At 35.0% G+C, this 17,130-nt stretch overlaps 1 protein-coding gene across 1 annotated transcript in view; it reads left to right on the top strand.

Annotated features, from left to right (window-relative positions):
* The window catches only part of cacna2d2a (calcium channel, voltage-dependent, alpha 2/delta subunit 2a), a 243,083-nt gene that overhangs the window by 148,522 nt on the left and 77,431 nt on the right, over window positions 1–17,130 (top strand). The window contains exons 8-9 of the mRNA XM_056460753.1: window positions 11–110; window positions 7,913–8,074. Of these exons, the coding sequence (XP_056316728.1) occupies window positions 11–110; window positions 7,913–8,074 (262 nt within the window). The remainder of the gene's footprint in view (window positions 1–10; window positions 111–7,912; window positions 8,075–17,130) is intronic.

Genomic DNA, 17,130 nt, shown 5'->3' with positions numbered 1-17,130 from the left:
GTGTTTGCAGGAGTGGGAGTGTCAGTGGACTCACGCTTAAGCTCATGAAAACATCGGTCATTGAAATGCTGGACACACTTTCAGATGATGACTATGTAAACGTGGCTCGGGTAGGTCTATGTGTTTACACATTGTCTTTTTTAAGATGTTTATTATAACATCTTTATAGATGTTTTTAGATAATTACAAAATAACAGCATGATTTATATATGTGTGTGTGTGTGTTTTATGTGTGTATGTATTTTGTATGCATGTAAATTTAATTCAAATTAGTTCTATCTTCATATTAATAACTATATAAAAGAAATAAAATATAATGTTTTATAATGTTATTTATAATTTTTTTATTAAACATGTAATTTTATTTGTATATTAGCATTATTGTTATACAATTATATTTTTAATTCAACTTTTTTTGTTACGAACTTGGAAAAATACATTAATATTATTAATAATAGTATAAATTTTAATAATAAAATTAATTTTGTCTGTATAGAATATTACTAGCTAATTTGCTTTATTATAATATTATTATATATACAGTTGAAGTCAGAATTATTTGCCCCCCTTTACATTTTTTTTCTTTTTTGAATATTTCCTAAATGATGTTTAACAGAGCAAGGAAATTTTCACAGTATGTTTGATAATATTTTTTCTTCTGGAGAAAGCTTTATTTGTTTTATTTCGGCTAGAATAAAAGCAGCTTTTAATTAAAAAAAAAAAAACTATTTTAGGGACAAAATTATTAGCCTCTTTAAGCAAATAGTTTTTTTTTCAATGGTCTACAGAACAAACCATCATTAAACAATAACTTGCCTAATAATACTTGGCTAATAATTCTGACTTCAACTGCACATATATATAGTCAATTAAATATTAAATTTTATTTGCATTAGTCTTTTTAATTACTCTTTTTATGACTATTTTGCAAAAAGAAATCATTATTATCAGCACTAAAAATATTATTAGCTATATATATATATATATACTGTATATACACACTCACTAGCCACTTTATTAAATACACCTTCCAAGTATCAGATTGGACCCGCTTTTACCTTCAGAACTGCCTTAATCATTCGTGGCAAAGATTCAACAAGATACTGGAAATATTCCTCAGAGATTTTGGTCAACGTTGACATGATTGCATCATGCAGTTGCTGCAGTTTTGTCGGCTGCACATCCATGATGCGAATCTCTCATTCCACCACATTCCAAAAGTTGCTGGATTGAGTTCTGGTGACTGTGGAGGCCATTTGAGTACAGTGAACTCATTGTCATGTTCAAGAAACCAGTCTGAGATTATTCTCATGCTTTATGACATGGCGTGTTATTCCTACTGGAAGTAGCCATCAGAAGATGGGTACACTGTGGTCATAAAGGGGTGAACATGGTCAACAACAATACTCGGGTAGGCTGTGGCGTTGACACGATGCTCAGTTGGTACAAATGGGCGCAAAGTGTGCCAAAAAAATATCCCCCACACCATTACACCAGCACCACCAGCCTGAACCGTTGATACAAGGCAGGATAGATCCATGATTTCATGTTGTTGACGCCAAATTCTGACCTGACCGTCCTAATGTTGCAGAAGAAAAAAAGACTCATCAGACGTGATATTTGAGTTACTGTTGTCTTTCTATCAGCTGGAACAAGTCTTGCCATTTTCCTCTGACCTTTGGCATCAACAAGGCATTTGCTCCCACAGAACTGCCGCTCACTGGAAATTTAGTCTTTTTCTGACCAATCACTATAAACAACCAACAACCATGCCACATTCAAAGTCACTTAAATCACCTTTCCTCTCCATTCTGATGCTCAGTTTGAACTGTGTCTATGTGTGTGTATGTATGTATGTGTATGTATGTATGTATGCGTGTGTGTGTGTGTGTGTGTGTGTGTGTGTGTGTGTGTGTGTATATATATATATATATATATATATATATATATATATATATATATATATATATATATATATATATATATATATATATATATATATATGTGTGTGTGTGTGTGTGTGTGTGTGTGTGTGTGTGTGTATATATATATATATATATATATATATATATATATGTGTGTGTGTGTGTGTGTGTGTGTGTATATATATATATATGTATATGTGTGTGTAAAAATTGTGTGTTAAAAATGGTGTGTGTATATATATATATACACACCATTTTTTAAAAAATAAATATGCAAATACTATTTTTAATACAACTTTCTGTTTGAGTGTGTGATTTTTCTTTTTTTATGTCTTTGAATATTATTAACTACCCAGCTGATGAAATCTGCAAATGTATTTACAGTATATTGCTTGATTATTGAGAATATGCTGTATTTTTTAAATCTTTTATTCATATTGGCTTCATTTGAGAACACACTGGTGTTAATATTAAGTCTTATAAATCCTCCGTGAATTTGAACCTGTGTGTGAATTTGTAAAAAATGCTGAATGCACACAAGCATTTAATCTTCAGAGAGTTCATTTATAATGGCCACACAATGACAGCCCACAAACACAACCCACACGAGTGTGAATGCACATTTCCACACACACACACACATAATCAAACATTAGCGTTTTGGAGACCCACGCCAGTAATCCGGCTGATCCTGGCCTCTTAGTGTGTGTTTCCTAATCCGGGCTCTGAGAGCAAAATGAGCATCATAATCTGAAGCGAACACGACTCATTCTGCAGTCGCTGAAGAAAAGCAGTCTTACAGCACATTAGAGTCACGATGTGTGTTTACTGCTGTTTACCAACACACTCTTGAGCATCAGTTCAACACTGACCAATGGCCTTTTTTCAGGGTTTCCACACGCTGTTACAAAGATTAAAAAATATAATATTTCAAAACAAAAAAAATAAACCTTAAAAGTCCCAAGTATTGTGTTCCCGGACTTCATCTTAAACAGGTCTTAATTTTCCAATGTCCATGTTATTCTACCTCTAATCCTCATTGAAATGCCCAACCAGTGTATGATTTAATTGCAGTTTCAAAAATGAATCCAAGTGCTTTAAAGTTCCAAAGTTTCACAGTAGTTTTGTTTGATGATGAGACTGAAATAAAATCATAGTTCAATAATTATATTGCTTTTTACTTTAACAAGTTGAATCAACACTGTAAAAAATAATATGATCCATAATGCACGACAACAAATGTTTTTATGTTAATCATAACTTATGTCGAAATTTAATTTACTAGTTTAAGTTGTACAAGCTGTTTTAAGTCAGTTTAATATAATTCTATAAAGTTTAATTGACTCATAAGCAAGGTTTCCGCGGGGTCTTAAAAAGTCTTACATCCCAAAATCTTAATTTTAGGCCTTAAAAAGTCTTAAATTTGCTCAAATATTGTGTTGTTGGTCTTAAATCTTTTTTAACAGGTCCTAATTTTTCTTTGTTCATGTATTGATACCCAATCTGGCCAAAAACCCATTCAATCACCAACAATCCATCTCAAAACTTTTAATGTTTATTTAGAAAGGTCATTTTTAACTCTATTTACCATAATAGCTTAATTATTTTCCTTACAATTGCATTTGTTTAAAAGTGTTCCATGTATTTACTGCAGAGGACACTGACCTGGACATATTGTTGTGCATAGATTTTAGTTTATTATAGTTTTTTTAAAACTTCTAAAACATTTGTTCATTTTTTTTATTATTTAATGTTGATGTTGAAAAAAAGTAGTAGAGCTTGCTTGCTTTTACACAATATTTTAAATATTTTGCTAAGAAATATCTAAAATATTGTCCTTTTATTATTTATTTTTTTATTGTATTATTAAATGCATTATATTATAATGTTTTTGTTTTTTGATAGGGCAAATAAAAATAGTTTCCATCAGGGCCATTTTAAAAAAATGCTTTACCTTTAACCCTTTGTGAGCCTAAAATTTCATTCATAATGGTCTTTAAAAAGTCTTAAATTTAACTTGGTGAAACCTGCAGAAACCCTGATGAGGTTCATTTGATTTATCTTCATAATTGAAGTCAAACATTTTAATTTTACAGTCAAGTTGTTTTAACTTAAACTGATTTAAAAGAGCTTATTTGACTTAAAGGTGCAGTATGTAAGTTTGACACCCGGTGGTTAAACTAGTTATTGCATTCCTCAAAACAAACACAAGCGCAGGTTGCCAGATTGAGGACCAACAGGAGCGTGCCTGAATATCAAGCCTAAAGACTGATTTAAGGCTGATTTTAATCATGTTCTAAATAAAATCAACGGCACGTGATTGAAGGAATATTTTAGTTTTTATTCTAACCAACACCGGAAATTCATATTTTTAGAAACGACTTCTATTTCTCACAGTTGAACAACAGGATAAACTGACAATGATCACCTCAGCTACACCTCATGTGCTTTAATTAGTGTTAAAGGCTATACTATTGCCATGCTACTGAAAGCAGCAGCAGATAGTTTATGTAATGGCTGTATTTAAATTTCTATCGTGTTTTGTCCGGTGCAAACAGCCAAAATTGCTTTTCACTGCAAATCTCGTCACGTAGCATGTTGTTAGCACACAGTGTTACAATGTAACCTGCTCACCTAATGTTTACGTTTGGAATATTTATATTGATTGCAAATAAATAACACCCTCATGTGGAAATCTGAATCTGTGTCTCATTTCGGAGTCTGATACTGTCCATTGGAGGTTGCATTTTGGTCATGACGCATACTTTGAGATCCGTCCTGACTGAATGAATGAAATACGCTGTTTTCCACCAAGGCAACCCAGGTTTCTGTAAAATAATTGGTTAAACTGGCATAAGGTGGGTTAAATTACCAAAACAAAGACAGTCGTTCCAGCACGTAACACACATTTTCAAAGCAAAAATCTGACTTCAGCATTGTTTTTCAGATAAACAAGAATGTTCACTTAGCATGTTTCTTAAATATCAGCAAACATATTATGGTGTTTTTATGCTTTAGAAGAGTCAAAAACTTACCTACAGCACCTTTAAAACATGGTTAACCTTTGATCATATTTTGTATAGTATAGCTGGTCAGATAAACGAATTAGTTTGAGTCTGAATTGTTTGGTTCGAAAGAATAATTTCCTTTATGATTCAGACATTGATACTTTGCTTAATTTGAATCTTAATTTGCCTTCATTATAACTGTGTCTCTTTTGGGAAAGAGTAATTGAGAATTAAGAGATCTCCAAGGGATTTTTTTCCCCATGGCAGTTTTAAAATGACATTTCTCATTTCATTTTAGTTTGAAGTGCCTTTTTTCTCTCAGCACCTGTGGTGTAAAACCTTATAATCAAGACAGTCAGACGTACCTCAGATTTTCACAGCGGAGTTTATTTTTATGCTGAGTTGTTCATTCAGTAGGTAAAGCTGTGCAGGATACTGATATTGCGTTTTGTGACAAACATTTTTTGGAACTAGTTTAAGTATTTAACTGTGTAATAAATTAATGATTCAGTATTTTTTACAGATCACTTTAATCTAGAAGCCAAATTTTGCATACATTAACAGTGATCATAATTGTTTACGTTTTCAAGAGTTCACACTTAGCTGATGATTGATTATAAATGCTTTGGCATGCTGTCCCGGGAGAGAGCGCTGAGCTCATAAGATCCTCGAGCTCGGGGCTCCCTCCTGCTTGCAAGGCGAGAGGGGAGTTTGAGCTCAGGTAGATCTCGAGAACTCCCCTGCTGTAGTAGCTAATGAACGGATAGTGATTGCTCTTAAGAGATAACTACTTACTAGGAGCATGTCTATGATGCCGATTTGGATTTGCCGATTAACTTAAGTTGCATGTTTTTGGATGGTGGGAGGAAACCAGGGAACCTGGGGGAAACCCACGTGAGCACGGGAAGAACATGTAAATTGCGCACAGAAATGTCGGCTGGCTTGGTAAGGACTAGAACCAGTGACGTTCTTGCTGTGAGGTGACAGTGCTAACCACTGGGCCACCGTGCCACCCATCGAGGAAAGGAGGAGGAGTAGGGGTGGAAGGGGGGTTCATCAAAACAAAGATGTCTGTTATATGAAACTTAGAGTATTTATAGTGGCTTAGGAATCGTCTGATTGGTGAATCATAAAATAGATAATGGAGGACCAGCCGAAAGCAATCATAAGCACGTGATCCTCTCAAAATGAGTTTATAAATAAACTTCACTTAATTTTTTGTTTGTTTTTATTTAACGTATTATTCATTTTAATGCAATAATGTTAACATACAAATTTAAAAGAATTAACATCTACAGTGTATCTGTGTAATGTACAGACAATAACACTTAAAACAAATTAAACATTAGCTTGAAATGAATTAAAGCTAATTATAAATAATTAAGTTTTCCCACAAGCTTAGAAACATACCAATATGTAGAAGGCGCTCAGTGTCATTCACACTACTAAAAACTACTAAAACACCATGGTAACACATGACAAAAGACAATAACAATGTTAAAGGTCCCGTACAGTGCTTTGAAGGGACATGAAGGGAGCGGGACATAGAGTAGCTCCTCCCCTTAAAAAAACAGCCAATAGTGTTTGGTTTTTCTCACAGCTCTGCCAATGAGAGTGGTCCAGCTCAACTGTATATATACAGTAGTAAAATATTTTATAGGGTGTACACTTCCTGACAAAAGTCTTGTCGTGAATCCCAGTTGTATGAGCAACAAATGATAACTTGACTTCTAGTTGATCATTTCGAAAAGAGACAGAAATTAGATTTTTCTGATGAATCCTCTGTTGAACTGCATCCCAATCATCACAAATACTGCTGAAGACCTACTGGAACCAGCATGGACCCAAGATTCTCATAGTAATCAGTCAAGTTTGGTAAAGGAAAAGTCATGGTTTGGGGTTACATTCAGTATGGGGCATGCAAGAGATCTGCAGAGTGGATGGCCACATCAACAGCCTGAGGTATCAAGACATTTGTGCTGCCCATTACATTACAAACCACAGGAGAGGGACAATTCTTCAGCAGGATAGCGCTCCTTCTCATACTTCAGCCCCCACATCAAAGCTCCTGAAAGCAAAGAAGGTCAAGGTGCTGCAGGATTGGCCAGCCCAGTCATCAGACATGAATATTATTGAGCATGTCTGGGGTAAGATGAAGGAGGAGGCATTGAAGATGAATCCAAAGAATCTTGATGAACTCTGGGAGTCCTGCAAGAATGCTTTCTTTGCCATTCCAGATGACTTTATTAATAAGTGATTTGAGTCATTGCAGAGATGTATGGATGCAGTCCTCCAAGCTCATGGGAGTCATACACAATATTCATTCTGTTTCCACTGCAGCATGACTTTATATTCTATACTGGACATTATTTCTGTTAAGTGACAAGACTTTTGTCTAAGCAAAGTCAGACCTTACTGTCCTAATGAAGTCATTAAAAATCATGGCATGGTCGTGTTTTATTTTGGTAAAATAAGCGTAATCTAGAGGCCTTTGCTTTTCATATAAGCCACTTCTGATACCAAATGATCAACTAGAAGTCAAGTTATTATTTGTTGTTCCTAAAACTTGGATAGGCGACAACACTTTTATTAGGTCTTTTTTTTTACAGTCTAGTTACTCCTAGTACCCAAAGCAAGCTCAAATCAACCCTGTCCACACATATCCAAACAGCACATTAATTTGCATGGCCAGAAAACTAATTTTCTAAGTAAGTGTCCAGATCTGAGCTCTATTAAAGCATCCAGTGTTGATTAGTGTTGCGAAATAGATTTGAAGTTGATTTGAAGTTTCATCCGAGTTGATTCATCTTCAGTGGAAGCGAATGATGAGTTGCGAGAGAAATCAATCAGGTGTAAGTGACTCCATTAGCGAGTGTTAACAGCAGAAATGATGATGCAGTGAGATCTAATGGAGATGAATAATGAAGCTTTTAATGGACTGGCTAAAGCAGCTGCTGTGTGTCTCTGTCTGTCTGTCAGTTCAATGAGAAGGCGTACGCTGTGGTGCCGTGCTTCACCACGCTGGTCCAGGCTAACATTAAAAACAAGAAGATCTTCAAAGAAGCGGTGATGAACATGCAGGCCAAGGGAACCACAGACTACAAGACCGGCTTTCAGTTCGCCTTCGACCAGCTGTTGAACGTAAGAAATATATATTTTTTTCTATATTAAATATTTCCCAAATGATGTTTAACAGAGCAAGGAATTTTTCACAGTATTTCCTATAATATTTTTTCTTCTGGAGAAAGTCTTATTTCTTTTATTTCGGGTAAAATAAAAGCAGTTTTTAATTTTTTAACCATTTTAAGGTCAAAATTATTAGCCCTCTGCTTTTATTCTTCAGTGCTGTTTTTATTGGATCAAAAGTACTGTACACTTTGGAAATATTATTGTAGTTTAACAACTGCTTGAATGTAATTTATTCCTATTATGCAACGCTGAATTATCAGCCTCATTTCTCAAGTCTTTACCCAGCATACACACATTGTCATTAATATTAGATGAGATTTAGACAATATATTAGGGTAGATTTAGGTCGCCAACTTCTAAGGACGTTATTTTGATGTCCAATAATGACAGGAAATGACGTTGATATTTTGTTGATTTTAGTTTGTGTTGGAAAGTGACCAAAATCCAACGTTGAGCCAACATCTTGAACCAATGTCATATTAACGTCCAAAACTGACATTTATTCATCAGGTTTGGCAACCAATGTCTGATAGACATCACATTAGTAACGTCCATACAACGTCAAGCTGTAACATCATTAGATGTTGATATTTTGTTGTTTTTAGGTTGCTTTGGAAAGTAACCAAATTGCAACGTCTGTCTGACATTGGACATTGACGTTGGCCTGACGTTGGGTTTGACGTCAACCCAATTTTCATTTCCAAACAAAATGCATCGTCCAATGACTTTGGGGTACAACGTCAATCTAATGTCATGTTGACGTCCTGTGCCTGCTGGGTAGTGTCACATGATGCTTCCGAAATCATTATTATTATATAAAGATGTGCTGCTCATGAAACATTCAGAATTATCATGTCGAAAAGACTTTTAGTAAACATAAATGTTAAAAGATCAGAATATACAGTTCAAGTCAAAATGATTAGCCCTCCTGTGATTTTTATTTTATTTTATTTTTTTCAGATATTTCCCAAATGATGTTTAACAGATCAAGGATTTTTTTCACAGTATTCATATAATATTTGTTTTCTTTGGGAGAAAGTCTTATTTGTTTTGTTCCAGCTACAATAAAAACAGTTTTAATTTTTTTTTTTTTAACTATTTTAAGGTCAATATTATTAGCCCTCTGCTTTTTTTCTTCAGTGCTGTTTTTATTGGATCAAAAGTACTGTACACTTTGGAAATATTATTGTAGTTTAACTACTGCTTGAATGTAATTTACAATGTAATTTATTCCTATTATGCAACGCTGAATTATCAGCCTCATTTCTCTAGTCTTTACCCAGCATACACACATTGTCATTAATATTAGATGAGATTTAGACAATATATTAGGGTAGATTTAGGTCGCCAACTTCTAAGGACGTTCTTTTGAATTCCAATAATGACATGAAATAACGTTGATATTTTGTTGATTTTTAAGTAGTGTTAGAAAGTGACCAAAATCCAACGTTGAGCCACCATCTTAAACCAATGTCATATTGACATCAAATACTGACGTTTATTCGTTAGGTTTGGCAACCGATGTCTAATAGACATCATATTGGTAACGTCCATACAACTTCAAGCTGTAACATCATTAGATGTTGATATTTTGTTGTTTTTAGGTTGCGTTGGAAAGTAACCAAATTGCAACATCTGTCTGACATTGGACATTGAAGTTGGCCTGACGTTGGGTTTGACGTCAACCCGATTTTCATTTCCAAACAAAATGCATCGTCCAATGACTTTGGGGTACAACGTCAATCTAATGTCATGTTGACGTCCTGTGCCTGCTGGGTAGTGTCACATGATGCTTCCGAAATCATTATTATTATATAAAGATGTGCTGCTCATTAAACATTCAGAATTATCAGCCACGTTTCTCTAGTCTTTACCCAGCAGACTCACAACATCATAAGACATTAATATTAGGTTAGATATAGGTTGCCAATATTTAAGCACAATGTTATTTTGACATATAATGACATATAATGACATGAAATGACGTTGATATTTGGTTGATTTTAGGTTGTGTTGTAAAGTGACCAAAATCCAACATCGAGTCAACATCTTAAACCAACGTCATATTGACTTCAAATACTAACATTTATTTATCAGGTATTGCAACCAAAATCTGATGTCTGATAGACGTCATAGTGGTAACGTCCAGACAACGTCAAGCTGTAACATCATTAGACGTTGATATTAGAAAGCAACAAAAATGCAACGTCTGACGTTGGGTTCTGACATCAACCCGATTTTCATTTTCAAAAAAAATACAATATCCCACATCATTCAACATCAATCTGACGTCATGTTGATGTCCTGTGCCTGCTGGGTAGTGTCACATGATGCTTCAGAAATCATTATTATTATATGAAGTGCTGCTCATGAAACATTTAGTTTTATCATGTTGAAAAGACTTTTAGTGAACATAAATGTTAAAAGATCAGAATATACAGTTGAAGTCACAATTATTAGCCCTTCTGTGAGTTTTTTTTACCTTTTCTTTTGTAAAATATTCCCCAAATGATGTTCCACAGCGCAAGGAACTTTTTCACAGTATTTCCAATAATGTTTTTTTTTTCTTCTGGAGAAAGTCTTATTTGTTTTGTTTCAGCTACAATAAAAGCAGATTTTATGTTTTTTATTTAAGGTCAATGTTATTAGACCCCTCAAGCATTAATTTTTTTGATTGTCTTTAAAAATATCTAGTAAAATATTATTTAATGTCATCATGGCAAAGATAAAGAAATCAGCTATTAGAAATGAGTTATTAAAACTATTATGTTTAGAAAGGTGACATGGTGGCGCAGTGAGTAGCACTATCGCCTCACAGCAAGAAGTTCTCTGGTTTGAGCCTCGGCTGAATCAGTTGGCATTTTGTGGAGTTTGCATGTTCTCCCCGTGTTAGTGTGGGTTTCCTCCAGGTGCTCCGGTTTTCCTCATAGTGCAAAGACATGCGCTATAGGTGAATTGGGTAAGCTAAATTGGCCATAGTGTATGAGTATGAATGAGACTGTATTTGTGTTTCCCATTAATGGGTTGCAGCTGGATAAGTTGCCGGTTCATTCTGCTAATTAATAAAGGAACTGAGCTGAAAAGAAAATGAATGAATTATGTTTAGAAATGTGTTGAAAAAATGTTTTCTTCATTAAACAGAAATTGGGGGAAAATATACAGGGGGGGCTAATCATTCAGGAGGGCTAATAATTCTGACTTTCTCACTTCAACTGTATTTGAAATACTGTAGAACTCTTGGATAGCATTATACATGTATTTACTTCTTCTTTTAATGTGTCCTTGAGGATTTAAAGTATTAAATAATTGGATTGTGGCCTCCAAACCTTTAAATAAGTTAAAAGAAGATCTGTGGATGATCCCAAAAAGAGTTTTTTTTTTAGGTTTTAGGTTTAGCTGGATTTGGCTTAGTTAAATTTGATGTCAAATTTAATGCCAAAACATCCTCTTACCAACTCAGCGGAAAATTGTATTGCTCAGATGTTGCTTTGTCAAAGTGTCTGAGATTTAACCGAGAGAATGACATCTTTTAGACCAAGTTTCTCTGAAAAATCATTAAAAACAAGCACAAATGGGGATCATTAGTTGACAAACAGATCTTTGAAGGGTCAAGAAACACTAAACTACATTGTCTGATTTTTTTTTTAGCACACAGTTGCACATTAAAGAAGTTATAGAAGAGACAATGTTAGTGTCTTGCTTTTTTTGATTGGAGTTTAAGTTTATTTGCAATATTTTTATCTTCATGGTCTAAAATCTACATTGCGTCAATGTCATTGGTTGTGACACTGCAAATGGCTACAATAACCAATGATGCGTCAATGTCTCATAAATATTCATGAGACTGTGTCCTTAGGAGAAGAGGCTTTGCTTAATTAGGCATGACAAAATGTACAGTCAGCTTATAAAACCTTGTAAAACATACATTGATTTGGTTGAGTGTGATTCTGAATTACAGTGAGCATTTGTGGAAAACTTTAATAACTCAGTGAAAGCATATTACACTTAACTACACATGACGTGGCACCATGACACATGATAAAAGGTTTTTTTTTTATGTTAAAAGTAGTGTTTATCCTAACCATCTGCGACGGCGATAAGCAAAGTTTTTACTTTAGAAATTATTTCTGCAACATCACAGAAAAACAACAGTATATACGATCGCCTCAGGTACTGATTATGTGCTTTATTCAGTGTTATATGTTACCAATGTGAGTTAAAATACCATTTTACATGACATTTATTGCCATACTACTGAAAGCAGCAGCAGATAGTTCACCTCAGATCTTGGAAATAAAATAACTAGCAGGCGGTTTGAAAATGAACTGTGACTGGCAAATCAACTACATCAGTCACTCAAACTATGTATATTTATTAATGTTAAATAGAGTAAATATCTATTTATAACAAGTTTATTCCTAACCATCTGCGACAGCAATGTGCAAATTTCCTATTTGAGAAACAGTTTCTCTTTCTGCGAAGTTGCAGCAAAACAACAGCATTAATTTCTATGACAGTGATCACCTCAGGTACTGATTATGTGCTTTATTCAGTGTTAAATGCTTCCAATGTGAGTTTAAATATCATTTTACAAGATATTTATTGCCAAACTACTGAAGCAGATCCTGAAAATAAAATAACTATGACTTTGACAAACTTAATTGTCATTCAAATGTACTGGTGTACACAGACTGAAATTTCGTAGCATTGGCACTGCAGTTTCAGTAAAGAATAACACTAAACAATAAGCAAATACATAATATATAATATAGCAGTAATCATATAAACAGCAGCTGACTGATGGTTCTTCATCATCAGGTGCATCTATAGTGTTAATAATTATAGTGCATACAAGTTAGCAAATCAGTTGTGACCATTAAATGTTTAGTAGTCTGATGGCTAGTGTGAGCCGATAATTTGAACATGAAATTCAGAGCTGTGATTTAGTGTAAACCAACAACATCAGTCAATCAGTGGCCTATTAATAATGTTCAATATGTAAAAGTTAAATTTCAAACTTTTACCGTTTCGTTGGGAGTGTAGTGACTGCAGACAGATGTGTTGTTAGGACACAGTAGCCGCGTTTCCACTATCGCGCCTAAAGCGAGCGAGCCAGGGCGAGTCAAGGCCAGTCGCGTTTCCACTATCACTTCCGGGGCGTAATCGGGCCAAAGCGGGGCTTCCTTGGGGCCAGCGTCCATCCTTTTTCGGCCCGCCGAATACCTTGGGCCAAGGAGGGCCAACTGGGGCTTCGGGGCGGGGTTACGTACAAAGGCGGAGTTTTCCTGTCAGGTAAAGAGGAGACAAGATGCTTTCTTCCCTTACATTTGTTTTGCTATCGTGCTTGATCAACTCACTAAGAAGAAGAAAAAATGGATAGCAGACAGTACTGGTCAGTTGAGGACACCAGGGCTCTTCTGAACATTTGGGCCGAGGAAAATGTTCAGAGGCAAATAGACGGCGTTTGCAGAAATGAGGACGTTATCAAGTACATCGTTGCGGTTCTAATTTGAGTTTTTTGTTCCCGCTGAAGTGGGCGGGTTGTGTGACGGGTTGTGTGACGTTTGATTCGGGGGACGTTCTGGGGGCGGTGTTTGCGTGACGCGCTGCGAGCAACTAGCCGGACAGTGGAAACGCGACATGATTTCGGCCTCATTTCTCAACCTCCCGGGCTATTGGCTCGGCCTGGCCCGATTAAAGCCCTGGCTCGCACTGGCCCGATAGTGGAAATGCGGCTAGTGTTATAACTAGGGCCAGACAGAATCTGAGGGCATTTTTTTTTTTTTTTTTTTTGCTATTTCTGTAAAAATAGCTTTTTTTTAATAAAAATTTATGTGAAATGCTTTTAGGAGTGTCACAACTAAAACCTTAAAATATGAGATAAAAATAAAAGCTTTTTAACTTTTATTTAATGTTTACAATACAAACCCAATTAGATCCACTCATTCGGTAAACAAAGCAAGTCTCTCATATAATATATATAGTTGAAGTCATAATTATTAGCCCCCTGAATTATTAGCCCCCCTGTTATTTTTTCCCCAATTTCTGTTTAACGGAGAGAACACATTTCTAAACATAATAGTTTTAGTAACTCATTTCTAATAACTGATTCATTTTATCTTTGCCATGATAACAGTAAATAATATTTGACTAGATATTTTTCAAGACAATTCTATACAGCTTAAAGTGACATTTAAAGGCTTAACTAGGTTAGTTAGGTTAACTAGTCAGGTTAGGGTTAGGCAAGTTATTGTATAACGACGGTTTGTTCTGTAAAACAAATAAGACTTTCTCCAGAAGAAAAAATATTATCAGACATACTTTGAAAAATTCCTTGCTCTGTTAAACATCATTTGAGAAATATTTTAAAAAGAACAATGAATTCAAAGGGGGGCTAATAATTCTGACTTCAACTGTATACTAAACGACAGAAAATAGTACTTCACAAACTGTATTGTAAGTAAATCATATAAACATTTTCACATTTGTCAATAATATTACTGAAATTCATTTAAAAACTGAATAAATACAAATGTACACGCATTCACACAATAAATACTCAACGATGGGCTAAACATCTGCAGAAATCTGCGCAGGGATTTAGTGTGGTCCTAGTTATAACTAATCTGAAGATGCTGTTGTGTTGATTCCATCTCCATTCTACTTAACCACACATACTTTAGCCAGATATGGTGACAAATAACCAATGCTGAAACAGAGAGTACAGGTCACAATTATTATGTCTGTCCTCATTAAATATTTCCCAAACAATAATTAATAGAGAAAGGAATTTTTCACAGTATTTCCTATCATATTTTTTCTTCCGGAGAAAGTCTTATTTGTTTTATTTCAGCTACAATAAAAGCAGTTTTTAGTTATTTAAAAAACATTTTAAGGTCAATATTATTAGCCCCCTATAGGCTTTTTCTATTGTCTACAGACTACTTTTATGCAATGACTTGTCTATTTACCCTAACTTGCCTAATTAACCTTTAAATGTCTCTTTAGGATGAATACTAGTGTCTTGAAAAAATATCTAGTAAAATATTAGTCAAGTCAAGTCAAGTCAAGTCAAAGTTTATTTATAAAGCGCTTTTTAAAAACAACAAGTGCTTACCAAAGTGCTGTACACACATACACCATTTAAAACAAAGGACAAATTCAACAGACACATGACTCTCATTTGGTATTAAAAGCCAAAGAGTAAAAATGGGTTTTAAGACTTGATTTAAAAACAGAAAGGGTTGCAGCCTGCCTAACGTAGGGAGGCAAATTATTCCAAAGTTTGGGGGCCACCACTGCAAAGGCACGGTCCCCCCTGGTTTTTAACCTTGCGCGTGGAACAGCCAAAAGTAGCTGATCAGTACATCTAAGTGCCCTTGATGGAGTGTACAATTGGATTAATGAGGACAAGTATCTTGGTGCTAGTCCATTTAGGCATTTAAACACCAAAACTAAAATCTTAAAATGGATCCTAAACTGTACAGGAAGCCAATGAAGAGAAGCCAGTATAGGTGTAATGTGGTCCCGTTTGCGTATCCCCGTCAGCAAACGTGCAGCAGCATTTTGCACCCTCTGCAGACGAGTAATGGAGGTATGGCTAATACCCACATAGAGGGCATTACAATAATCTAGTCGAGATAAAAATATGTATTACCCTTTCAAAGTCGTTAAAGGACAAAAAAGACTTTAATTTGGATAATTGCCTCAACTGGAAAAAGCTAGCTTTAATTACCAAATTAATCTGTTTATCCAGTTTGAAGTCACTATCCATAATAACACCCAGGTTTTTTACATTAGGTTTCACAAAAGAATTTAACCCACCAAGATCCAAACAATCCTGAGTTTCCCCGGACCCAAATACCACCACTTCTGTCTTTTCTTCATTGCACATTAAAAAATTTAGTGCCAACCAAGATTTAATATCTTTAAGACAGTCTAACAATGGTGTTATGGACCCTGCATCTTTCCGTTTTAAGGGCAAATAAAGCTGTGCATCATTTGCATATTATGTACTATCATCATGGCAAAGATAAAAGAAATCAGTTATTAAATTTAGAAATTATTTATTAAAACTATTATATTTAGTAAACTTCTTTCTGTTAAACAGAAAGTGGGGGTAAAATATATACGGGGGTGGCTAATAATTCTGACTTCAACTGTATAATGATGCTTTAATATAATCTGAGTTTATTTCTGAATTCTGAATTTATTAATGGTGTATACGGTGGTGTGAGGAAGAAAACACCATTTGTCTACTACTCACATTTTTGCACAGCCCAAATACTGTTTAACGGATGGTGATGGCATGATTGATGAAACGCATGCAGACAAATCTGTATTCTCCTCAACAAACGGAGTCTCTCTGACGTTCTCTGTCTCCACCTCTGCTGTCTTTCTCTGAAGCACAACTGCTGAGGCATTTTAATTTCTCGCTGACTCCTGATAGGCGGAGAAGAGCACGCTGTAAATTTGTAATTGTGGCAGTATTATTTATCTTTATTAGAATCTTGTCAGAGTGATGCGCTGTAGGCCGAATGTCAATGACAGCTGTGATTGGACGGGATAGAGCGAGGGGACTTTCGGCTAACTCATCAGAGATAGGACAATCGGCGGCAGCTGGCACAAAAGCAGACATATGATTAGAGGAACAGACGTGCATGCGCGCACACACTTAATGCTTGGACACATGTGCGCTACTCTGCCAAACGGGACACTTTCATAGCCAAGGTCATTTTTGTGGTGGATTGATTCAAGCATGCACGTACAGTTGAAGTCAACATTATTCGCCCTCCTGTATATTACATTTTTAATTTTTTCAAATATTTCCCAATTTATGATTAACAGAGCAGGGGATTTTTTTACAGTATTTCCTATAATATTTTTTTCTTCTGGAGAAAGTCTTATTTGTATTATTTCAGCTAGAATAAAAGCAGCTTTTAATATAAAACCATGTTGACCGTATAAAACCATTTTAAGGTCAAAATTATTAGCCCCCTTAAGCAATT

Source organism: Danio aesculapii, chromosome 6 (genome assembly GCF_903798145.1).
Source record: "Danio aesculapii chromosome 6, fDanAes4.1, whole genome shotgun sequence".
NCBI lineage: Eukaryota > Metazoa > Chordata > Actinopteri > Cypriniformes > Danionidae > Danio > Danio aesculapii.
This window is presented reverse-complemented; position numbering and strand designations above follow the sequence as displayed.